The sequence below is a fragment of the Clinocottus analis genome, unplaced genomic scaffold (genome assembly GCF_023055335.1).
Source record: "Clinocottus analis isolate CAN_PGR_092001 unplaced genomic scaffold, fCliAna1.0.p SCAF_10, whole genome shotgun sequence".
Classification (NCBI taxonomy): domain Eukaryota; kingdom Metazoa; phylum Chordata; class Actinopteri; order Perciformes; family Cottidae; genus Clinocottus; species Clinocottus analis.
Window position 1 is genome coordinate 8,602,934 of NW_027175821.1, and position 25,687 is coordinate 8,628,620.

General features: G+C 43.6%; 1 protein-coding gene across 1 annotated transcript; it reads right to left on the reverse strand.

Annotated features, from left to right (window-relative positions):
* Nucleotides 1-323: 323 nt before the first annotated feature.
* LOC137797775 (ras-GEF domain-containing family member 1C-like) lies at nucleotides 324-19,396 on the reverse strand. Its single transcript, XM_068595391.1, has 14 exons — nucleotides 19,036-19,396; nucleotides 8,011-8,226; nucleotides 7,715-7,837; nucleotides 7,335-7,472; nucleotides 5,948-6,169; nucleotides 4,765-4,839; nucleotides 4,037-4,135; nucleotides 3,402-3,504; nucleotides 3,229-3,308; nucleotides 3,050-3,145; nucleotides 2,865-2,960; nucleotides 2,659-2,782; nucleotides 2,039-2,111; nucleotides 324-1,957 (listed from the first exon to the last, which is right to left on the reverse strand). The coding sequence occupies exons 2-14, from the start codon at nucleotides 8,218-8,220 to the stop codon at nucleotides 1,933-1,935; spliced, it is 1,464 nt and encodes a 487-aa protein (XP_068451492.1). The 5' UTR covers nucleotides 8,221-8,226; nucleotides 19,036-19,396; the 3' UTR covers nucleotides 324-1,932.
* Nucleotides 19,397-25,687: the final 6,291 nt, after the last annotated feature.

A 25,687-nucleotide genomic window follows, 5' to 3' on the forward strand; every position in this document is an offset into this window, starting at 1 on the left:
GAAATCAATCAAACCAAGCATTGTCGTAAAACAAACCAAAAGCAATAAACTAAGCATGGTTTACTTTCATTAATGGCAAGTTGCCACACATTTTGCGGTGATGTAAGTGCCAACATTGTGTCTGCTTGGCCTCGATAACCATGAGAAACACAGAATGCACGTGTGTCCTTGAAATGCACACAGCAATATGTGTGTGAAAGCAAATCATTCGAAGAGAGACTTGGAAGTATTATGCCACCATTCAAAAGAGCTATGTAAAATATTGCAATTGTCATTGAAAACACATGTTCAACACAGGCAATGTTTTAGTAAAACATGTCTTTATTTTGAACAACAGGTTGTACTTCACATCTCTGGCTCTTTAGTCTTAACTTATCTGAGGAATGTGTTTCAGGGAAAGCAAGTTTATTGATGACAAATGAGGAGGGAGGATTAAAGTCAGTCTGTTATCGACAGGGAAAGATGCTTCTAAAGAGAAATCACTGACATCAATCAATTATAGCAAACTGAGTAAGACTGTTTTTAAAAAGCTTATAATTACATACTTCCCCATAACCCTCCTCTCCTCCCGCCACCCACCCTCCACAGTTGTTCCCGAACCACAACGAAACTGTCAAAACCAAAGCTCAGTGACAATCCCACAAAACGATAAATAACACATTTCAAGGCAGAGGAAACTAAATTGTCCTGACAACCAGTTATTCATGGCACACATTTCCCTCTTTACTTTACATGCTTTCCAATTCACCAATGTCCTTCCACAGAATGCAACAATGCATCATCACTACAAGGTTTGTGTCTCAGTAGTAATCTTTTCAAGGTGGATACGCTTAATGCCCCTTTAAAAACACCCGTTGTAGCATGCGATTGGACTTCATTGTCAGTAAAGGAAAGCTACAATAAAAACTATACATCTGTCAGCACAGAAATCTCCATAAATATATCAGACAACTGAACGTCAGTCAGAGAAAACTTCCTGAAGAGCAGAAAGATGAAGGGTAAATGTCACCTGTACACAATCTACACCTGGCTTCGCTCCCGTTGTGACTGTTAACCTATATTGTAGTTGTCTCGCATTACTGGCACAACACATTGAAAAGTAGTAAACACTTTTTAAACAGTTTATATTCCCCGCCCAAAATAAGATACAATAAATTATAACACAAGAAGAGGTGACCAATAAACAGCCTTTTCCAGTCATTCTCATGCAAAACAAGGCCGTGACAAACGAACGGACAAGAATGCATGAATATCTGGATCACAAACATAGAAAAGTACACGTGAGATGAACTGGTAAACTGCTCAAGGCATGTGCTCTGTCCTCCCATGTACACACAGTTGCCATTCCTTCAGTAGACCTATAAAACTAGACAGCTGATATGGGCTAGCCAGCGCCCTTCACATCATTGTAAGTTTCATTACAGTACGTTACACATAAAGGGGGAAAAAAGGTAAATTAAAGACCGAGACAAGGCTTTGGACCAAAGGTGAAGTTAAAGAGAGAAAAGGAGAGAGGGAGCAAATACAAAAACGACAATCAGTAGGAATTTCATTATATAAAGTGGTTTTCCCTGTAACTGTACTCTCTATAGTAGTAAACATATCTTCACAGAGTAAACACACATGGAGGGAAAGGGGAAGGAGCGGCTGTCTCCCACTCCGACATACTGTACCTCATCACTGATGGTTGATACACTGCGATGGCCTTTTGCTCCAGTTTCCATAGCTTCACCTTTTCCATTCACTTTTTGTAATTTGTTCTTCGTCATTTTATTTTTTTACACTCTTCTTGATGAATCCGGTTCACCGTGTTTCTTTTTTCCCCATAATTTCTTCATAGAAAAACACCTAAGTACCAGCTAGGTTACTTCACAGTTCATTTTAGTGCAATGAGAACACATGCTCTCTCGCTGGTCGTCTGCCGTCAGTGCCTCATGTCTTTCCCAGAACGTTAGACCTGATGCAGAAAAGAGAGGAAAGGTTGATGCAATGTCGATATAGCATCTCTCATTTTACACAGTGGTGTCGTTATTCTTACCTGAGTGCTTTCCATCTGTCCTTCTCAACCTGGTTCTCTGGACTCTCGCTCTCATAGGATGCAAGGTAGAGTCCTGAGGAAGAATGAGGAAATAAATGGTTGGGAAATAAGTCAAGAGGATTGGTAAGGAAGAGCAAACTACCACAAACTACAATGGAAATACTTAGATCAACATGTGCAGAGAACTTTCTAAAGCAGGGGAAGGCAACCTCAGGCACTCGGTAGCTGAGCCATTGGCATGCTAACAAATGTGCAGGAAAATGTCGACGTTCCTTTTCATGCATATTCCTAATGACCTCTTTCACAGCTATTGGCAGTGTGGTCTGTTTACGGTATGTTTTAAAAATGGTATGGTTTTAAAAAAAACAGTAGCCTGTATGGATGGATTATTGCAGATTTCAATTTAGATTTGTATGGTGTCTTAATAAAACATAATGTTAACCATAATGTTGTGATGGCACACTGATTAACAAGAATCTGCAAAAATGGCCCTTTATTTTAAAAAAAGGTTACTGACTCGGCTCTAAAGCCCACTTCTGCAGATGGAACAGTCTGTGCATCCACTTGACTGGGACCAGTACGCCGCTGAAAGCACGCCCGAGGCTTAAACAGGTTCTCACCATCCTCGCTGAAGATGGGAGCAGTGTGGAGGTAGTGTAGGATGGCCCGATCCTGCTCAAATGGACATTCCACCTGTTTCCATGTCATGAACTCCCGGACCTGCCGTGCCAACTCCACAAATTTCTAAGAAACACAATTTCACTGTGTAAATAATTTGAGGGCGGTTAACATGAGGCAGGGTCAGAAGGACATGTGACCGGCTCACCTCGAAGTTGACATGGCCGTTGGGCAACCGATTGGCACATCCTTCGTTAAGGAAGTAAATGTCTTTGATCAGCAGACTGAAGAAGGGAATCACAATCTGAGGAAAGAAAAACAGACAGGAAGATGAAGGAAATAGTCAGATGAAATTGAAAAATGTAATAGTTGCGATGTGTGTCTGGGCCCTACCCTCTCTCTGTTGCTGTTGGCAGTCCGAGAGCGGTGGGCGGCTCCCCTCAGGGCGGTCCTGTAGTTGTAAAAGTTTCCTGTCGGATCCATCTGATGCTGTCAAAGCAACAAGCACTGTCAAGTTTAAGTTATTACCCGCCTTGAACCTCTCAGTTAGTGAACAGGTATATTGGGTTTACCTCAAGAATGAAGAACTTGGCAGTCTTGGCTTTGCCCCAAGTCTTCTTCAGCCGTGACACAGGACTCATGTTCATACCGGCTATGGAAAGAAAAGGATTTCAACTATCAACACCAGGTCGTGCACAAAAAGGATCTATGAGGACGTTTTGAGTTATTGCAAAATCAGACTCACAGATGATGGCCATAAGGGAGTTGAAGTTTCCAATGTTGAAACATTCCCGAGCAACATCAATGAAGAACTCTATGACCTGGGCCCTCTGCTTCTTCTTCGCTGGCTGCAACAACAAAGGGCACCAGAACTTTTTTATTGTTTCATATTGACTTATAGTGAACGTGATCTCTCCCTGGTACAGAAGGTGTATGTGCCAGTATCAATGTAGAAACACAGAGTAACCATTAGGGGGCAGTGGCGCTCTGTCACAACCATCTGCCTTTGTCTTGTCCCCCTCGATGTGTTATAATAATTCAATACTGTACTGCAATATTGAGTTTTACGATGAATTATCATTCGAAAAATTAAAAATACCAGACTGGAACTATGATAAATACAATTATAAAAAAAGAAACATACATATATTCTAAAAACGTTGATTTAATTATATTGTATAATGATATTTCAGTTTTCCGTTTCAGAAATACATCTCCACTTAACTGGAAAACAAGGAACACCTCTCTTTGTCTCCTCCCATTCATTTCCATCTCTACTTCATGGTTAAAGTGCTTTTCATCAGTGGCTGTCCTATTCATATTAACAGGGTCTAATGTCAGAATAAATGAGCACCGGCTGTACCAACATTTGCCACTCACCATGCAGATTTCAGTAGCCACCAGGTAACACAGTCTGTTGAACCACCTGACATAAGCCTCCAGGTTGGAGGTTTTCTTCTTCTGGTCACCGAAGCATGGCTGCCGATTACATACAAACAAGTCAGTATCGGCGTTTCCATAGAGAATACCTCTGATCCTAATTAGCTTCCTATCTACAGGCAGACCACCGGATGTGAGTGTAAATGACAAAGACAGCGAGCTGGGTGCGGAAATAACCCGATCAATGGAGAGCACGAGAAAAAGAAACCCATAGGGGACAGACGGCGAGAAGATGAGTGAGAGAGACGGCGACTGAATAGAGAGAAATAAACACAGTGAACAAGAAGAGAGAGTGAAAGCATTCAACAGTTATACAGAGAGGATAGATGAATAAGTGATGTGTGCTCGCTCCAGCTTGTGGTATCGCAATGCTTTGCTATATGTGACCTTAGTGGCCTGTTGACATTTATATATTTCCCTTAAGAAGCGAATCCTTATCAGACATTAGACCCACAATATAAAAGGTGTTTTCTGTTTTACTACAGGTCTACATCTTAATGCAAAGGCTGCCTCCTTCAGGATTTCCCAGCAAAACAAAAGCATATGATGAAATGCTGAGGACAGACTGTGGGTTTCCATTGATGGGACAAACCAGAATTCATACATACAAAGAATATTGTCAGAGGGAAAATAATATTGCTTTATAAACAATCAAAATAAAAGTTTACCTGGGTTCCATCGAGCGGGTCTTTCTGAACAAAGGCTTGGACAAACTCCTCCGGCCCAATATGACTCAAATGTTCCTGGAAAACACACACAGACACCGATGGGGGTCGTCCCATTAATAATTCTTTCATTTCAGTAATGGAAGGCAATCAATAAGAGGAAGTAATGACTCATTGATGTGACTCATTGGAATCATATTTCCTCAAAGTGACACTGGAGACAAATTCACTTCTATTAAAAGGCAACTGTGTAGTCACATGCACGTGCACATCTAAATGATTCATTAGACTCGACTCATGATATAATCCAAAAAAAAAAAAAAACATAGCGTGGAACCCACATGTACCACATACACAGTGACAGAAAGCACAATGGCATCTAATTCTTCATAATCAGATTTCACATGTTGCTATAACCAACAGTAGATCTAGTTCTGTATGTGCGCACAGTACACGCCTGTCTCTCTCCTTGTGTGTGTGTGTGTGTGTGTGCCAGAGTGTGAAGCTGTCAGGTCACATATATCCACAGCGGTTTTATCCCCTTTGTTTGAAGCCCCGGGCACATCACTGACTTCTAGGGTGATGTCACCGCTCAGACAAGGGTACAAGCTTACTCAGGCACACACACACACACACACACACACACACGCACACACACGCACACACACGCACACACACACACACTCGCTCCAGATACACGTGCCCACATCAAGACACACATGAATAGACTGAAGGCATCACGCATGAAATGTGAGGGACACTGCAGAGATCCTTTGTTCATATATGTTACATTTCATCATTCCCTTTGTTATTTTTATGATACTGGGTAAAAACCAATTAGGGCTCACGAGTAATAAATAAGATTATACCACAGTGAGCTTCAAAATCTTACAGGTCCAAAATGCAAAGTGATTTTGCCAATTTAAATTTGCTGTTATCATCAGTTTCTATCTCCCTCATATCTCTTTCTCTCCACCCCATCTCCTGTTTTGAAGTTTTATAATCCTTGGTTCTTGACTTGTGTGTCCTTGACTTGGACTACGTCTCCAGCCAGGCTTCACCATGATTAGCTTCCCGCTCTCCACCCTTCTAGCATCCTTTCCACTCCTCCTCATCCATTCTTGTTATCATCTCCATCCCTGACCTTTGCGTAACCCACACTCCCCCTCCCTCGCCCCCTCCTCACCAGCTCCACGTGGGTGAGCTGCTGTGCCAGTGTGTACGGGTCGTTGCAGATGGAAAGCATGTCCTTCTGGATGTGCGCAGGCTTGGTTTTGAAGGCCACCAGCTTGTCAGAGATGGAGGAGGCATTGAGGGAGACCTTTAGGATGCTCTCTTCCCCCTGGCTCATCAGGGCCAGTCGCTGGCTAAGCTTCTGCAACACCTGGTTCAGGGTTTTCCAGTACGCCTGAAGAGAAGAGGAGAGGAGCGTTCAATGATGACTTTAATAAATAATATATTAATGCTTCATCTTCAGCAGGCATACATCATTGTTTCAATTGTGAGCGCGTGTGTAAGCACTCCACTCTCACCCAAAGCATGCTCCATCTTTTTTATTCCAGCTCTTTATTTGAGACTTTGTCAACAATTAAATTCATAGTAATAGTACAGTTATCAAATTGAATTTATAGTTATTGATATATAGTTAAAGTAATCTTTTAGCTCTATGTCTGCGTCATCCTATAAACATTATCTAATGGAGTTAGAAAGGATTTCATGAGCACAAGAGTTAAGTTCAATGTAACTTTTCAGTAGAACTGAGATGTGTTTTTCAAGGTTTTGTGCTGTGTTGTGTCCAGGAATGTTTCTGTGCCCCTCCCCTCAGATGACTGGTTACCGAGGCCATGAGGTCAGTCTGCCTCACAAAGGCCCCCCCCAGCTCCCATATGTATGCACACACATGCACACACACACACACACCCATACTGTAGACAGCAAGCTGCAAATAGCAGCACATTCATCAACCCTGCCCTTCCCTTCTTTCTGTCCCTTCTTCACCTCCCTCCCTTATACACAGTCTTCCACTCTTTACTCCATTGCCTTCCTCCTCCTTTCTCTTCCTTCTCCTCTGCTCTCCGTCCCCCTGTATCCCATCCCCCATTATCTCCATCCATCTCTCTCTCCATTTACCCACTAGGCTGAAGATAGAGCCACTCCTCTAACCTCCTTCCTGCCTTCCTCTCTCCTCTCCTCTCCTCTCCTCTCCTTTCCTGTATTGGAAGATTGTGTAACACAGAGCTGTGGCTACTCATCCTACACTGACACTCTGACTCCTTCCATCACCTCGCTACAGTGGTAGTGATGATAATTGAATTTCGTTCCCCATCAGCGCATTTCTTGCTGCAGCTTCGGGCTTACGAAGGCTATCTTGGCAACAAGTACACGATGGATGAAAATCAGGGGTCTTACATCCCATCACAAATTATTATCCTGTAGAAACTGAGAACTTCATGAGTAGTATGTTGTGATTTTTTCCTTTATAAAGAAGATTTAGCATCCTTTCAAAAATGGAAAATAATTCCTGTGTTTGGTGAAGACTGCTATCATATGCTATCAGAATGTCACTGGTATACCTCGTCACAAGGAGCGATCCTGTGGATGATGTCCTTCAGCTGACCGGCCATCTTCTCGTCCCTGAAGTCAGATGGGAATGTCTCTGTCCACTCCGTCAGCAGCTGCAGGATCTTGGGACCAAACTTGCGCACTTTAGCCTGTTGTTGAAGAAGTGAAAGAGGTTTAGTGTGGTCTACATTTGTAACTCCCTCAGCAAAAGAAAACACCATGACCGAGTCAGCAAACCAGCAAAAAAAAAAAGAAAAAAGAAATCAGTGGTTGATTTCATGCAGAGCACAAGCATGTCTGAAGGCTTTGGCCGTATCCAGAACTGTTGCTGTTCCGTAGCTTGAGCATGCTCATACAGGAGTTATGTATTGGTGCGTGGTGCAGTGCTGACCGTATCGAGTGGGCTTTGATCCAGCTGCTGCTGTTTGATGCACAGCTCGCACACCCTGGCCAGCAGCTCCGGAGGAGGGATGAACAGACGAGCGCTCAGCAAGAAGGTAAACACATAGGCTTTCTGTCAAAGGACGGAGGGGGACAGTCGCTAAGACACTGCCACTACATCAATAAAGGAAGTAGTACTTTCAACAGAGACATGGGGCTAATAATCTAATTGGCAGTATTGTCAGTACCACTATTAACCAAAATGGACTTTCTGATGGTGTCTGACTGGAGTACATTTCTGCTTACCTCGGGGTAGTAATCAGCAGTGGGCACCAGGTTATGGATCAGGGTGTCCAGGGAGGCGGAGGTGATCGGGGGCCCATCAGCCAGGCAAGCACCAGGCCCCGGGCCCTCCTGTGAGGCCCCCTCCTCCTCCCCAGGCTCAGCACAGGCCAGATGGGGGCTGAAGCCACTGGGAGTGGTGAACATGGTGCCTGAGCACACAGTCTGGGGCATTCCTGTCTAAAACACAGACGGGTAAAATACAACTGTCAACAGGATGTAGACAGAATGAGGAAGGACATGACTGGGTTTTATGAAATGGGAACTTGAGTACATTGTTGACAGTAATTTGTTTTTGTGAGAGGAGATGAATTTAAAAGCATCTTTCTATTGTTCAGCCGAAGCTCTCCTCACACACTTGTGTCTTCTGTGCGCCCTCTGAGTGTTTTTGTCTCCTGTTCACTGTCAGTCAGCAGAAACACACCATTCAACTCACGACCCGCTGCCGTCGGCCCAACAGCTGCCCCGTCTCCCACATCGACAAGACAGAGGAGAGGACACAAATATGGGTCACCCCGTCGCCGTGGAGACGGTTGCTGCCTGAAAGCGATGGTGTGGCCTCCATATCTGGCCTGCATGTCTTTCCCTTTCAGAATGCTTTGGGTTACATGCTTTAAAAATTAAAAATGTCCTTTCGCTCAATGGACCGATGCTGCAGCTGTAGTGGAAAGAAGCACTTACTGCACTTCACGCTAGAGTAGAGATACTATGGAAACAGGGAGCAATTAACAGGGAGTAATTCACTTTAATGTCGTCTACATGAAACTGATGAATTACTCAGACCTCTCCTTCATTTCAGATGTTTTTAAATGGCAGGGTAGAAGTAAAAAATATTGCACATGACAATTAAGTAATTAAATGTTGTATGCCCACTACAGTTTTCAGTTTCTTATGTTCAAATTATTTTTGAATGAAGATACTCTGCCGTGCTCCTGCTTCCTGTGCCTGAACCTGGCGACTACGTCTACCTGAATCATTCATCATCACGAGAACGACTGCAATCTCCGGGTGCCTTCAGGCAAAACAAAATCATGGACAGAAAGCCTTAAACGCCTGCAGGAGTCACGATAAGGGCAGCAAACTCACAGTGAGACCTTGAGCAACATGCAGGAGGTTATTTCAGATGTAAACACGCCATATTCTTCCTGTTTTAGACAACAGCTTTGGCTGGGGCAGAATTTGTACATATGTAACTACAAATATATATATATATATGCCCTTATGGTAGCATGAATGAAGTAGGAGAGCAGAGGAACAGAGGTGGAAAAATAAAGAAATAAAGAAAATATTGATGACATGGCTGCATTAGCCATCATTCTAAATCACCAGAGGCAACCTAGGAATGGTCCAGGTTTGCTGCAATCACTCTTATTGTCTGGTGACCTTCAGGTCCCTACCCCTCCCCTCGCCTATCAGCCACCTCGATAAACTGGTATCACGGGTCCCTAGGGTGAAAGGTCAAGCGCACACCGGTGTGTAGAAGCACAGCTCATGTCTCAAGTTTCCTGTGAGGGACTCAGCTTTCCTTTGTTCTCCCCTACGCACTTATTCGTGCACTTGGACACACCTAGACACCAATGCACACAGACAAGACACTAAAGGCTGGGGGATGGGGAGTCTCACTGTGGGGAGCTTTTACAGCCTTCCTTCCGCCTTACAACACTGACACTCACAGCCATATCTCTAATAATATATGTTGTGGTTGAAAAAGGTCGACATCTTCTTGTCTGCTACTCTGAGCTATAAAGACATTGTTTAGCGAAGCAGATGACGACGCGGACATCGGCTTCCATCTAAATATTGAAACTATACATACTCATATAGTCAAATAACTTAAATCGGCATCATGTGTGTCTTTTTATATAGTCTATTTTGCAGGGTGAGGCAAACCACAGAACCACAACGTAAAAATATGACTTTCATAATCATGTCCTTCATACAAGTTTTGAGCGTTTTTCCTAAAACATGATTGCCAGAGCCACGATGAAGTTCCAGAAGGGGAATGCCAGGGGTGTCCTTGCAGCGACCTCGTCTACATTGGATTACAACATTGTAGTAGACACAGCCTGATAAACAGAGGAATGGACAAATCCAACAAGCCTCAGTAACAACACAGATGCAGGAGAAAAGCAATATGGAGAATGGAAGGAACTTCCTCCGTGATAGAAATGACAGGAAGACAAATTCCCAGCTCTATAAGTGTGTGCGACTAAATCCAGGAGTTTATCTGTGAGTCATCTCACGCATACAAACACATAAACACACCTCTCTGCCAGCGTGTTTGTATTCATATATGTATGGGAGTGACTGAGAGGTTTATTCTACGTGCCCACACTGTCAATGTTTCCCCCTATCGTTTGTGATAATCTTCCCTCTCCCCTTTTCTCCCAAACGCGTCCTCCTCAGCTTTCTCTCCAGCATTTCTCCAGCTCTGATTCGTTCATTTATCTCAGCTCTGCGTCTCTATCAGTCGATTCCTCATCGTCTGAAGTATGTGAGCAGAGGTCAACAAGGTAACTCCTCTCCAGACGCGTACATATTATGATGGATCAGTCACCAGTTTCTGTGCATGACACACTCACTGTTCACACGGTGTCACTAAAGCTGATGTAGAAATGGTCTGGGTGAGATATAACAGAAGCCACTTTGGCCAAAAGTGGCAATTAATTAATTTCCCTTCATTTTACGAAGACTGAGTAAAGGAGAATTTTGGCAACGCGACAGATCAAACTCTATTTATAGGTCAACTAGCTGAACATGTCATAATCTCTGACTGTCAGCGGTAAATTTGCACCGTGCGAAATGTAGGCAACAAAAATCATTTCACCTTCCAATGCAATTTATCACTTTTTGTGAACTTCAGGGTTACTCTCACGAAAGACAAACTGACCCTACGAGTCTTGTGACTGACCAAGAAAATGTTAGATATTACCACTTTTTCTATAGCTTCTAATATTATTTCACAACCATATTGCTGACACCACGTTTTTCCTACCATGTGGCCGAGGAGTCACCCACAGCTGTACTCTATGTATAACTTGTTTTCGTACCTCATGATACACACCCAGCTCCCTCTGTGCCTGTCACATTGCATCAACACTGCGTGAAAAAACACATTGAGAAACAAGTAGCAGAGAACAGGTGAGTGTAGTGTTGTGTGCTCTAATCCCCCCCGAGATCTCCAGCAGCCTGCCACAGGCGGCCATGCACCCGGTCTAGACAGCTGGGAGAGTGTCATTGTTCGGGGTCCATGCGTGTGTGTGTGTGTGTGTGTGTGTGTGTGTGTGTGTGTGTGTGTGTGTGTGGTTTTGTTATCGTTGACATCAGGGGATCCGTCTGCTTTGTTCTATCATGATTAACAGAATGGCACTGTCTGGAGACCTGCTATCTTCATCAGCACCCTTGACTGTGTAGCTCTTTGTAGGTCTTTGTGTGTGTGTGTGTGTGTGTGTGTGTGTGTGTGTGTGTGTGCGTGTGTGTGCGCGTGATGAAACAATGGCATCCCTGACACGACCGAGCAGCTTGAAGCTGTCAAACAGCTTTATAACTTTGTTAATCTCTGTTTTCAAGTATCCAATTATGTCTTGTCTCTGTAAAACCTGTTTCACCACATAACTAGCATTACTCATCAATCTTCCTGTGTGTGTGTGTGTGTGTGTGTGTGTGTGTGTGTGTGTGTGTGTGTGTGTGTGTGTGTGTGTGTTCGTTGAAGAGAATGCTGACAATCAGTATTTGAGATTGCTCTCCATTAAGACTGAACTAACCACTGTCTGACCTCTATCTTTAATGAGTCAGGGGTGAAAGGTCAAGAGTTAAAGCTAAGGCTGTCATTATGCTCTGCTGTTTGGCTCAGTTTCAAGGTTACATCGAGGCTTTGTCTGCAGTTAGGGACATATTTACAAAAGGTCTTCAAGAGAAAGACTTTAAAAAGGTACTGATGACATATCAACTCATCATCCCCCCGAATGGAAGTTAAGTACAAGCTACTTTAATGTATAGCAGCAGAAATAAAGCAAAAATACTATTTCTACATTTTTGTTTTTCTGATAAATACGTTTTGAATACTGCTGGTATAGTAAAATAGATCTCCAAAGCTAGTTTTATATTTTCAAGCTCCCAACTTGACTGAATTATTGTTCCAACCCATAAACAACCTTTTTACCTTAGCCCAATTCTTCTTCAAGCATAAATAAGTCCTCAAAAAGCTTGTTTTTATGTCCAGGACGGCACAGCCGATACACAAAGGACAATTAAAGCTCTTCCTGCACCAGCACCTTATATAGGCTTGATTAAAGATTATTTAGGTGGATGAAAAGATCAAATAGATAAAGTCAAGGTTCATAACTTAATCTTAAACTATAAAATAGTTTGATTTATTTGGCAATAAAAAGTCAAGGATATGCCATTGATACTGTGAAATGCCACAAAGCAAGAGTGATACCAAGATGTGAAGCAATGCTATTCTTAGAGGGGCAGCACATCATCAGAGGTGAGCACATCAAATATCCGGCATGGGTATTGCAGCAATGTTTTGTTTCTGCAGTTACTTCCTGTCTTCAAATTTCTAGTTGCTTCCTGTTTTCAGCTTTCTGAAGCCAGGAAACTGCATCCTTTACCTCGCTCGGGGATGAGTACAGGAATAAGATGGTAAAGATAGGAGAGAAAGGTGGGCTGTGGAAGAGGAGAGGGGGGCAAAAGGGGGGGAGGTGATATTCCCCTCAGGGTAGTGTGCAGACAGTCTCGGCTCTCTGAATGTTAAAGTCACCTCTTGCGAGACTCACTAAACTCCTCTTTTGCTTTGCCGACTCCATCAAATGACACCCCACCAACTGATTTACATAGTCTAACACTTCATTTCTAATTTAGGATACACATGTTCACTCTCCTACACAGTTTCAACACTTCATCTATTTCAGGAGTGCGCTCTAAAAAAGCAGTTCCTCGCGTATTTTTGGTCCTGACACTGTTTTGTGTGCCTTGGAGTATTGCAGCTCTGGCCTAATTTTTCCACAGTGTTCTTTGAAAGCTGAAATGATGTACATAGAGAAATAATGGAGTATTCTCCTGATGACGGGGGCTAGAAAGAGAGTAAACACCTCTTTGTCAGCCAGGTTCTCACTCCCCTTTCCTTTAAACATGTCCCCTCCATTCCTCCCCTCCATCTCTCCCCTCTCCACGCCCTACTTTCCATGAGCCCGTTCAGGACGCCGGTACAGATGGCCCTACAGCAGCCTGCTCTCCCAGTGGGAGCTGCTGGCACAAGAGTTCTTTTGGCGCGGTGCCCTTACCATCATCCCCAGTCTCAACAGGAGCCCAAAAGGGTATTGGCGTCCAGACTGAATGCCGAGGTGCAGGGGCCGAGCCAATCTGGCTGCTGAGCTGCGCGGTGACTGCCCGACACCGCTGACAACTGAGAGAGCGCAAAATACCACACATATGTCACCACGCACACACGCATTGCTACAAAATCAAACCAGCACACTATTGTCAGTTAATGGTGTGTGTGTGTGTGTTTGGGGAGGAGTGGCGCTGAAAACAAATGAGTTCATTGTGTCATGAAAAAAACACATGTATGCACACTTGCACCCACACAGCAGCCAAACACAGGATTGAGTTACCGTCGAGGCATTCCAGCTCCCCACCCATTCCACGGCCGCTCGCTCTGCGGTACGAGCCCGACAGCGGTTGGGAATCCCACTCAGGGCTCGACATCCCAAATCCCTTTTATTGGAATTCCCCTGTAGTGTCTGAGCGGGGTGCGGGGTCACACTGACATCCTGGCACCTGTTCCACACCCACCAGCTCCATCAATCCCAATGTAAAGCTCACAGGGAATTCTCATCCATGCGCACACACACACACACACTACATGCCATCCTCATTCCTGAGTGGGTTTGGACACAGTTGCATGTGTGCGTTTGGGTTTCTGTTGGTGTGTGTGTGTGCTTGCACTTATGTGCACGTGCTGGTAAAAAGGACTGGAAGAGCGTATCCAAGTCCAAGTGAAGTCATTCCTTCACTGTGAATATAACCATCTGTCCGACTGTTCTCCAAAAGGTGTCACTTCTAGTCTGTTTTCTCACATTACGAACAAAAACTGAGTGAGATGGAGCAAGATGCAAAGACTTTGAGAGAAACTGTATGCTTTGATTCCCTAAAGTACTAAAGTAAAATTATTACCTGGCTCAAATGGAATTGAAATCAGCATTACGCCAAACCGTGAGCTAAAGAGAAGGTGTGTGCACAAAGGGTTGAGCACTATTATCCGCTGACTTCTCTTTTAAACCACTAAATCCATTTCTGAATCTATTTCCCCTGTTCGGAGTGGATGAAAATGTCGTACTCAAATTAATTGGAGGTGTGTGACATGTGATGGGTCCGGGCAATCTATCATGTTACTTAGAGATAATTAAAGCTAAGCATAGATTGGCTCTTAGTAGGCATGTCGTGCATGTCTGAGCCTCTAGTGCCCTAAATATGTCATTCACAATGGTCATAATGCCTTAAATGACAGTCATGTATTATTCATAATATTCAAATTTACAACCATCCTTGATGCAATGCTCCAAATCGGACAAGAGAGATTTTGTCTCTGTCCTAAATAGGCATAATTTCGCCACTTATGAGGAACTACCAGCTTGCCAAGTGACTGGAGGAATATGGGAAAAGGAATCAGAGTGTAGTAGTGGAGGGCATTCGGAAAGAAAGGATGAATGGAACAATGCCTGCGTGCCGCTACCTCAATAGACCTTGAAGCACTCGCTTAAAACGAGACATGCAAACACCCACTAAGCATTGTGTTACTCTCAATCCAACCTGCGCAATAACTGCTGGCAACTAATGAGCGAGACGGTAACAGATGCAAATCTAATAACCAGACGTTACTAATTCCATCATGGCCTTCTCTTTTCCTGTGAAAGTACATCTATCTGCTCATTACAACAAACGCGGGCAGAGGCCATGCGGTGTGTCACTGCTGATGTATGATGTCGAAGCGTACTAATTAGTGTTGGGAGATGGTTCATAACTCATGCCTCATGTGATTTGATACAATTAGAGACAGAGGTCAGAATGCATGCTTCATTAATCCACAACTACTTGTTTCATGTTGATGCCAGGTTCTGCCCGAGGCTTCTACCCGATCAACGGGAGTTGTTTCTTTCCACTGTCGCCCCTGTGCTCACAAGTGTGGGAATGTTAACTCTCTGCAAATTGTAGGGACCGGCTCTATGCGAAACGTTTCTTTCGATAACTTCTCATCGTTGTGCTCATAATGCTTCCTGAGATAACGCTCTTATTCACATAAATAATCTTGAAATAGCTTCGTGATGTTTCACACTTTCCTGCATGTCTTTTTATTTGTGACGAGTGATGTCAGACACAGCAGCAGTTTGCCACCACAGCAGCCTGGTGTTAACAGATTATCAGTGGGCTGCCCAGTGACCACGATGGTTTTATTTAAGGGATTTTATCAACATATTTTGTACATTGAGTTGTGTTTCTAACCTCACTTCCACCCTGCACCACAAAATAATTCCAACCGTTGTTACATTAACCTTTGTTATGAAATGTCTACCGATACTATTTATCAATACTGATACATCAGTTTCTGTACTGACATCAAGTATGTGCTGGTCCAGTATGTACTGGGGTTATTGTTAAATTCACACTCAGCAAACACATTGCATGTATTCTTGAGGTCTAACAAATGTGTTGAAGCATTTTTTTCCGCATAGAATATCTACAAAACTATGATTAATATTGATTGTCTGATTGACATTTTAAAAGCTAGATTGTACGTTTACTATAGGGTTCCTTTTCAACGCTTTTGTTCTCTGGTAGTTTCCGTAACAGGATAACCGGTCAAACTCGACATGGTACCTTTGACTAAATTATAAATAGATTCATAAATATGAATTAACAAAACAAAATAAAACATTCAATCAGAAATTAACTGATCCTCAAGAGAAGAAAAGCTTGCAAACAATTATTATCAAACATACTGTTGATGTTAAAGGGAAAATGTCATTACTTGGAGCCTATACCTGATGGAGTAATCTATATGCTTACTCTGGTGGTTTATTGAACACACCACAGATCTAATCATATTCAATTGCTTTTTGACCCAGACAATCCATAAAGATAAGAGCAAAAAGCTTCCCATATGACAGCATGAAGGCCATGTGGCGGCAGCTAAGACCATGCTGCTCTGGAGGGAACAGAGAGCTTCCATGGACTCGAGGCCCCTATTGGGAGATAATTAGATGCCTGTTGAGTCTCTGCTCTGACACCCCCTCTTCTCTCTTTTTATTCTATAAAAATCCATTGTTCCTCACCCCCCACCTCTCTCCTGTAACAAAGCTGCCGACCGTGACAGCGTGATTCCACGTGTGAACCCTTCTGCTTCGGCCTGTCAGTGAGATCACTCTCATCATCCCGTCAGTGGCAAAGCTGCCGTGTAGCCAAAGTGCAGCCGAAGACCTGTCAGGTACTCGGGCCGTCGCAATGTTCTGTCCCGTTTCCAACCGAGCTCCTGCTGAGCTGAGGAGCTGTTTATGTGAGGTGGGAATAAAGTATATCAAATATACTTCCAGTTGCAGTGTAGAGAGAAAACCGTAACTTTTGGAAATTAAATAAAAATGTATTAAAAGATGTTTACATTCTACAATTCTCTTTTTTTTACTATTTATAATTGGCTTTCTTTAGTTTTGATGTCCTTTCCCTTCCTCTAAATACAAAAAAAATGTGTTGGCTTCACCAAAAAAAAAAGAACAAAAGACTGACTGATCATTCACATATCCATCAAACACATTGGGATAGGGGATGGGTTTCAAGCCTATCTAAGCCTGAATAAGTGAGTGATCCTTTAATAAGAAATACATACATTAAAAAGTTGTGTGTTTAACAATCATATAATAAACTGAAGCCACCCTGCACATATTACAGAATGCCAGTGGGATTGTAAAGTGGATTCCTGTGTTCAAGGCAGTAGTGCAATTCTGTCACATCTGTAGAGAAAAATATGGTATGATCTATAATTTCTCCGAACCCCCCCACACACACAGACACACACGAGCCCCTTCCCCCATACACACTCACGCAGCAATAAATATTGTAGTGGTGATAAAGCTGTCATTGCTACCAGACTAACAGCTACTGTGTTTACCTCCCTGTCGACCTGCCCCAGACAGACCCTGCCCTCTCTTGCTCTCTCCACAAACACACTCTCACAATGACTGGCCTCACTCTCTGGGATTTTACCTCTCTCAATCTCACGAGCCAAACGACGTCCTCATTAACGGCACACCTGTTTTTCTCTGCAGACTTGGCCTGAATTGGAGGGAACGTGCAGCAGTCCTGCAGACTTGTTCCCCGCGACTTCTGACACCCCTACTTGGGTGACTCATGCCTGTACAGCCTGTATCTACTGTACTGTTACAGCAGGCTGTCGTGTCAAGTCAAAACCAGTCTCTCGTAAGCAGCGAGGCTTTCTGGGAACAGCGCAGACGACTGAAGAAGTGAAAGAAAGAGCTGTACTGTGCCTTGATCACTGGAGGACAAAGCCACAGGGGGCTGATTATGGTAGAGGATCGAAATAATCCAGTGATTACTCCATGCAAGACTGGAGAGAATCACATGATTGATTTACAGCATTTGATCATTCCACAAAGGAAACTTTTCTTCAAGCAAGGCAGAACAAAACAGTGTTTGTGTTTCACCCATCTGGGCAAACAGAAACAGATACTGCCAGCGAAGGTGAGAGTGAGCAAACACACCGTTCCCAGGGTTGCATCCCAAACAGGGGCTGTGGGGGAAATAGCTTACGAAGCAGGACATGTGTCAAGACAGACGAGAGAGAGGCTGCTGCTGCTGCTGCTGCTGCTGCATCTTGGGAGCTCCACGCTGGAGGAGCGAGGTCTCGAAACGTGATGCCCAACTCCCAGTGCTTCACTTCTGTGAGGCTGAGCGGTGCAGCCCGGCCGAGGGCTGGAGGAGAGAGATGAGGGTGTGGGTGCAGAAGTGCCTTAACTGGTAATATCATCAGCTAGAATTCCACACACCTAACTGGTTTCTGACAGAGCTCGGTCTTACTTTCATGCACCTTGCAGTAAGCTGCAAGAGACAGATAACAAATCCTGTCGGTTTGTATTGGTAAGCTGCGCATTGCCTTTGGGTGTAAAGCTTGCTTACACCTCTTGGATGCTTAGAGGACGATGCTTTTTTTTTTCACACTTTAATGTAGGAGAAAAAAGTCAACAGTGTTGAACACCTGTTCTATAAATACGCTACACTCACATTTACATATCCAAATCAGAAGTGAGTTTACACATATGCTCCCACGTTAATTATTACAACAACCGAGATAAGCTTTGCGCCATGAAGCCAGTCGACCAGATCCAAACAACACACGCGACATTGGTCCCACTTATCAGCGGCTATACCGTCTGTGTTTTCAATGCCATCTATCGACGTGTCCAGCATTCTCTCCCGTAAATGTGCCCGCGGCAGAAGACGCAGTGACTCCACATGAGCGGATCCCCTCACACGCCCTTTCGAGGGACCTGCACACCGCTGACTCACGCCACGGCCACAGCCTGGGATGCCTCCGTCGTAGTACAGTGATGCCAGCATCAGCACAGCATCAGACAGTGTGTGTGTGTGTGTGTGTGTGTGTGTGTGTGTGTGTGTGTGTGTGTGTGTGTGTGTGTGTGTGTGTGTGTGTGTGTGTGTGTGTGTGTGTGTGTGTGTGTGTGTGCGTGTGTTGTCGATCACGATAAGGAATCATGATGTCATCACACTGTTGCTAGTAAAGTTCAAACCGTGACGACACAGGGTTCTGGTCACTCTGAATAGAACGTGTGCGTCTATTAAGCGTTCCAAAACCTCGCACGCTCTCTAATTCACACGCACACGCGCGCGCAGACACAGAGCGTATAGGCGTAATCTCAATGTAGTCATATTTAAATATTCATTTTATAAGCTACTCACCAGGACTACACTTTGATCCCCATCTCTGATCCGATTTGGATCCGGTGTCAAATCAAAAAAAAACAACTGCCGCTCCAGGTATTCCCAAAATGAATTAGCGCTCACAAAACAGACCGTTCAACTGGCGTCAGTGGGAGAAGTGGAGCCAGACTTAGTCTGATTGGTGAAAGTGGGGGAAATGTTGATAGTCGCTTGTAAAAATGTCCCGGCTGTGGACGGGTTGTTCCCACCGGGGAGCAGCGGTCACAGGCGGAGAGCTGGCGCTGTGAATGAAAGCGCGTCCCTGAAGGCGTGGCGACCGTCCTGTCCTGCGCGACGGAGAAACGGCGCACCGCACAGCACACGCACACGTCCCCGGAGCGAGTGGTGAGACGGAGCACGGGAGAGGAGAGGGAACTGTACTCGCGCACCGGTCAAGTAGGCGAAATGCTAAGGCTTCCGCTTTCGGTTTTCAAAATACCACACTCAATAACGGACGGGTTGTAATACATGTGTCGTACGGGTGGTGGAAACATGAGCAAGTCGTTTGACACCAGCAGCATATGTATGTGCATTTGCATGACCACAACACAACCAAACAAATAACCAAAAAGAGCAAATGGGATATAAAAAATAAAATAAAATAAAATTAACAAACGAAAACAGGAACAAATAACTGCATAAAAGGACATAAAAGCACTCACTTAAAATAAATTCTATGAAAATGGGTTTTAATAAGTGATTTAAGGAATCCTATTAGCCCAACATCATTGTAGGGCTCATTGAAAGTTGTAATTTTAGTCATATTTGAAATCTGAAGTTAATCCACATACCACACAAACCATACACAGTGAACATGGCGCTGTTGAGGACCCTGAAATATGTTTTTGTCATTGCTGAAACTGGAAATATTCTGGGTTCTGAATAATATTTTGAAACTTTTATTTTGTAGGGAAACGTATTTCCGGAAGCTTATCGCCTCTCTGGTTTGCTGCTGCTGTGAGTAAGCAAGCAGTGGATTCTCTCTTCTCTCAGTGCTCGGATGCTTCAGACGCTCTCATTTCAGAAGACTGGTATTGATTGTATCCTTTCACCTGATTAACTATTTAACTATTTACTACTTCAAGACAATTACAAGACAGTAAAATGTACTGAATAGGACTTTGGGTCAGTCACTAATGTTGTGAGAAATAGTCGTCAACAGCCTGTGATTTTAAAGGCAGTAGAAGAGGCAAAATATGTAATGTTAATTACTTATTCTAAATCGTTCTTTTGTTGTCTGATAGGTCATCCCATTATACATGAGTTCCAGACCGGAGAGGTTATCCAAACATTTGTGGGCAGATTATTGGAAACAATAGGCAGTCTTTTCATTTGTAATCCCCAGGCAAACCCTCTTCCATCCTGAGTGACACTCGCTCACCGTGACCCCGGAAGGAAAGGGCCAACTCTGAATATGGAAATTAGACTCTGACATGAAGAGCCATGCTGTATTTTCATTAAAACCGTAACTCATTTTTAGCATTCACCTAATCCAAACAACAATGAGGGCATGTCAAAAAACTACTGAGGGGACATGAGCTGTGAACAATGGGTTATAGCAGTGTGGTATTGCCTGCTGTTATCATGTTTTGTGTGTGCAAGATTTAAATAGTCAAATTCACTTGAAGAGAAGGGTTGTAAAGAAAGAGAGGGTGAGACGGACAGAGGGAGAAACGATTAAGCGGATGAGATGGAGGGTGGTAAAGGTCCTTGTCAGGCCATGAGGGGCTGTGTGTGAGCTGCTGTCCCTGGAGCTCTGCTGCCTACTGCAGAGCCCTGTGGGTGAGGAGAGGATGGGTCTGACATTGCAGCAGAGGACGGAGATAAAACGCTCTCTCTTTTATGTACAGTATACAGTAAACACACACACACACACACACACACGCAAATGCATACACAAAAGCAGGTGCAAGAGAATTAAACAACAAGTATGAGATTTCCCTCGTGTACTCATCCTCAAATTAATTAATGATGGCAAACTGACAAAAAAGACCGAGAATACAATTAACCTTTAACTACCAAATGCCTGACCCCGACCTTTAACCAGGCGAAAGTGGCTCAGTAGTTAGCGTGTGTGTGTGTGTGTGTGTGTGTGTGTGTGTGTGTGTGTGTGTGTGTGTGTGAGTATGTGAATAGACTTAAATAATACACCGTAATGCTTCAGCCAGCCTATGCAGAAGCACGAAGAAAACTTAAAAGTATGTTTGAGATGTTGCGGTCAGTTTATCTATAGATACGAGTATGTTTGTCAGTATTTTAAACATTCGCTCTCTTCCTCTGCCTTTTTAATCTTCCACAGATGCTTAGGTTAGTTCCCACTTGTGTGTGTGTGTGTGAGTGTGTGCAACGGTGTGTAGTCACTTGAATAGAAGCCTCTACTAATGATTACACAGCAGAGCGTTGTGGTGCCCCTGCACATGCGAGAAGGGCTCTTGTTATAGTTTCCATTATAGCAGAGGAAGCAGACTGAGGCACATTCAAATGTTTCACATCGCCTCTGCTCCCCACTCTCCCCTTGCAGGCTCACATTAGACAGTGGAGGTGTTGCAACAGTATCGGGGACGGAGGCTAATTGCAGTTTTCACACTTACAATGTCTCAAAGTTTGTTTCCTGTTTCTCCCCTCGTTTTAAAAAAAATTTAAAATCATTTAGATGCAGTAAACACCCACATTGGGCTCTTATCCAACGTTGTTGCTTAGTTCCACGAGAGGGAACGACATCCCAGAGAAGTGCAGTTAATCAACTTGACAGTTACAGATCAAACCGAGCCCTGTCAGCCAGTAGAGGTGAGAACGCTGTGTTCACCAATATAGTCTTCACAGGAACGGCAGCTTTCCAACCGTATTCGCACAATTATACGACCATTTTAAAACGTGGTATGCCGATTGCTTTCAGTTAGGCTTACCTCAGTCTGAATCGATAAAAGGTAGCAGTGGAGGTGACTTTGCAGAAATTTTAGATGTCACGTGCATAATGGGTACTGACGGACCCAAAGCCTCAACCGCTTTCTCCAGGAAGCTCAGATCTCTCTTTCCTCCGCTGTCTCTCTGACCTCCAGTTGCTCTTTAGTGTTTGACTGTTTCAGTCCACACCACTCTGTCTCTCTCTACAAACCTTCTATCCTTGCCTCTCCTGCAGGCCTGCCATGCCTTGCCAGGGGCATGCTCAGTATTTATGCCACTTAAAATGAACCAAGACAAGATGAAATTGCTTTCGCGTCTGTTGCAAATATAAATCACTTGTAAATACAGCTGCACTCCTTACTAAACAAATCAGGTTTTCAATCTAATGCCACTAACACATTGTGCTGTGTGTTTAGACTCTGTCAATCATGCTGCAGGAGGAAGAAAACGGTTGAAACATTCAGGCTGAGACTGTTGAACGTTCACAGGACAGACAGACAACTGCGTGCCAGAGGATGAGTGGGAGGAAGGAGAGAAAAGAGAAGAGCCATTCAGGAGCGAGATAGCTGAAATGAAAAAGCATGACTAGGGAGCTCAACGACTTCACAGCACAGAGTCTTGGATGCTTTGCTTTTCTAAGAGTAGAACGACCTTTACTGTCGGACATTTGTTGGTCCACTGCTACTTTTGAATAGTGCACGCTAGCCAAAGGGTTGTTTAGTCGGCCACCCTGGCCAATCGGTCCTCATTTCCCCAGGCGCCTCTCTGTCTCCTCGGGCGAATGGCTCAGTCTGTACGCCACCCGTCCCGCGTCCCCCCTTTTAGAGAAGTGGGATAAACAGACCGAGGTGACAAAACAAGCGCACTCCTTTGTGGTGGCTGGGGAAGTAGTGGAGGGCTGTCTGAGCCGTAGGCCCCCCTTTGGCAGGAAAAATTGGAAAGTTGTGAGAACGGAACAGACGCAATAAACAAGACCTGATACGCCGATTAAAAGAGCCAGAATACTGTGTACTGGGTTCAGACAAAGAAGGTCAGGACGGCATGATCTGGAGTTCAAACAGGTATAAATATATTTTTGCTTCTGTATTTTCTTTTTTGGAAAGAAAAAAGAAAAAGAAAACGCTTCCAAACTTTTGGGATGTTGAGTATTACTTTAACTAAAACCCTCTAAACACCGAAGGTTGACGGACCTGCCGTGCCAACTGCCACTGCGCTACTGGACAGTGACTCTTTGGGGGTGCGGTTAATCAAATAGGTAATTCAGTAATCAATGCACGATCAGCTGTTTCCTGAAAACACTGCTGGCTCGATTATGCTGACATACATGGGGAACAATTCTCGGACGTTTAGAAACATTTAGAACTTTAACTTGTATAGAGCTCAAGTGGAAATCTCAGAACCAGCCACAAGTGCAGAGATGGATAGCTGCTGAACAAAGTGATCCAAATGTCAAAAACCTGACATACCAAACTTTCTCCCCATCTGGAGCTGTCTTATAAATCTAGGTTGTATTTGGTTTCTGGGTCATCACATCTTAGTTTTTGTGTGTCATCCATCTTGACTCTTTGCCAGTCAGAGGCATATACGGGTGAAATCTCAAAGAGATCTGTCCCATGTCCGATGTACAGAAAGAACATCAGAAAATTGTTAATTTATTTTCCTGGCCTGAGGTATTTTTTTGCCTCCCATCAGCCTGTGCAACAGCATGAACAATTGAAAATAATATCAAACTTCAAATGGTTGGAGACTTTTTGTCTGAACGCTGAATGAAACCCCAGATGTTTGATAACAAGAAGCTAGACAGATATATCAACACAAAGAGGAGGAAGAAGAAAAGTCATTCTTAAAAAAAGTTGTTTTTTTTCAGCGTGACTTCATGTGTTGTGTCCTAGAGGTTAAAGAAGAAAGCTTTATCCTCATGAGTTTCATTTTCTCACCTGTGCATGCTGCCACCCGTCATTCACAACCAGAGGAGGCCGTTATGACAAGTGTCTATTCCTCCTCCCACACGACACCTACCCTTGCTAATCTGTCAGAGCGGAGGAGGGAATTAATGTTGTTACTGTCGTGTGTCATGTATGCCTGAACGTGAATCTCACGCTGAGAGATTTCAAGCAGCGATCACAATCCTTCCGTTTGCTGTGGGACTCCCAGGGTGAAGGGGTCTGTCTGCGTTTAGCCTGCCCAGGACAGAGCTCCGTCGATGGGCTCCAGGCTCCTGTCGCTCTCCCTGTGGTTCTGGGATCAGCAGGGTCCAGGGGATTACATGGCCACATACAGAGAAGTGTGCTCTTCGCTCAAGCGCACATATTTTCAGATCCATTCTCTAAATCCAGCAATTAAAAAGTTCTGTTGAAGTAGTCAGAGACATTCTTGTCTATTAATCTCCTTCACGTTGAGGAATCTCAGGGTTGCAATGTTCCTCACTTGCTTTCAGACAAGAAGATTATTTGTTGTTTCAGATAATGCCGTTGCTCCTCATAAACGACACAGACGCACACGCAGAATAATACTGATTTAAACTCACGTCAGCTGCAATATTTAGCAGGACTAAAGAAAGAAGATGTGTACTCGTCTGTCAAACAGCCTCATGAATCTTTTCTGTTGTTTGCTTGTGCACACAATGATTTCAGCTCACGGTGTGTTTTAGTTGAGACGCCCTGACATGGCGGTGCCTGACAGTTTATGACATGTGTCGTGTCTTATGTTGAAACTGAGACAGCGAGAAAGGAAACAGGACTGATTGGTTCATACTGGGTCACTGTGAAGCTCCAGGAATCTGTGTGTTTGGCTTTCCCAAGGCTTCAGAGCGTGCGCACACACACACACACACACACACACACACACACGCACACACACACACACACACACACACACACACGTGCATCCTGCATGTCCCAGTGGCTAAATCTTCACTAAATATGACTGGTTACAATGAGAAGACCATTGACCGAATATAAAGCCTAATAGAATCATTCTCCTGTTTCATGATGATTTTATTGATTAGCTTTTCTTTTACAATTATAATTATGTTTAATTAACTTGAAAAATGTGCAATACAACTCATTAGGAGCATTGATATGTGATAAAATATCACCCCACCACTAGAGGATTTATTTATATCACATGCTGTGATGCTGAGTGAAATTGAAAATAAAATTGTAGTCTCTTGACAAATTGTGTTTACTCAGGTTATGATGGTCATAACTTGAAAAATGATCTGAAACTACTGTTAAGATTAATTCTATACTTAGTTTAATTATTTTACTTTGAGTCTCTTAATCATTTTAACAACTATAAACCAAGAATGACTTGGTGTGTATTTTGTGCAAAACAACATTTTGGAATTTAAAAGTGTGATTCATTGAATTCATAAAAAAAAAGAATAAAAATTTCCAGACTGACATTTGGAGACAGTTATACTCATTATTTTTCTCTTGGAGAAGAGTTTTTATGTTTTCCTTTTACTTACTGAGAATGGACAGCTTTCATTGGTTCTCAGAGATGCCTTTCCTTTTTCCTCCACTCGTCCCCTGTCACTCACTCTGCAATGAAATCTTTTCAGAGTGAAGATTAAACGGATGGACTGATGGCTACGTGATGCTTTTAGAGTGCCGGACTTATTATATTCACATTGAATGGCTGTAACTGATTGCTCCTGGCTTCCTTCCTCCTTCTTCAGCACACTGTTCCACCTCATAACACTTATTTACTTACTTACTTTCTG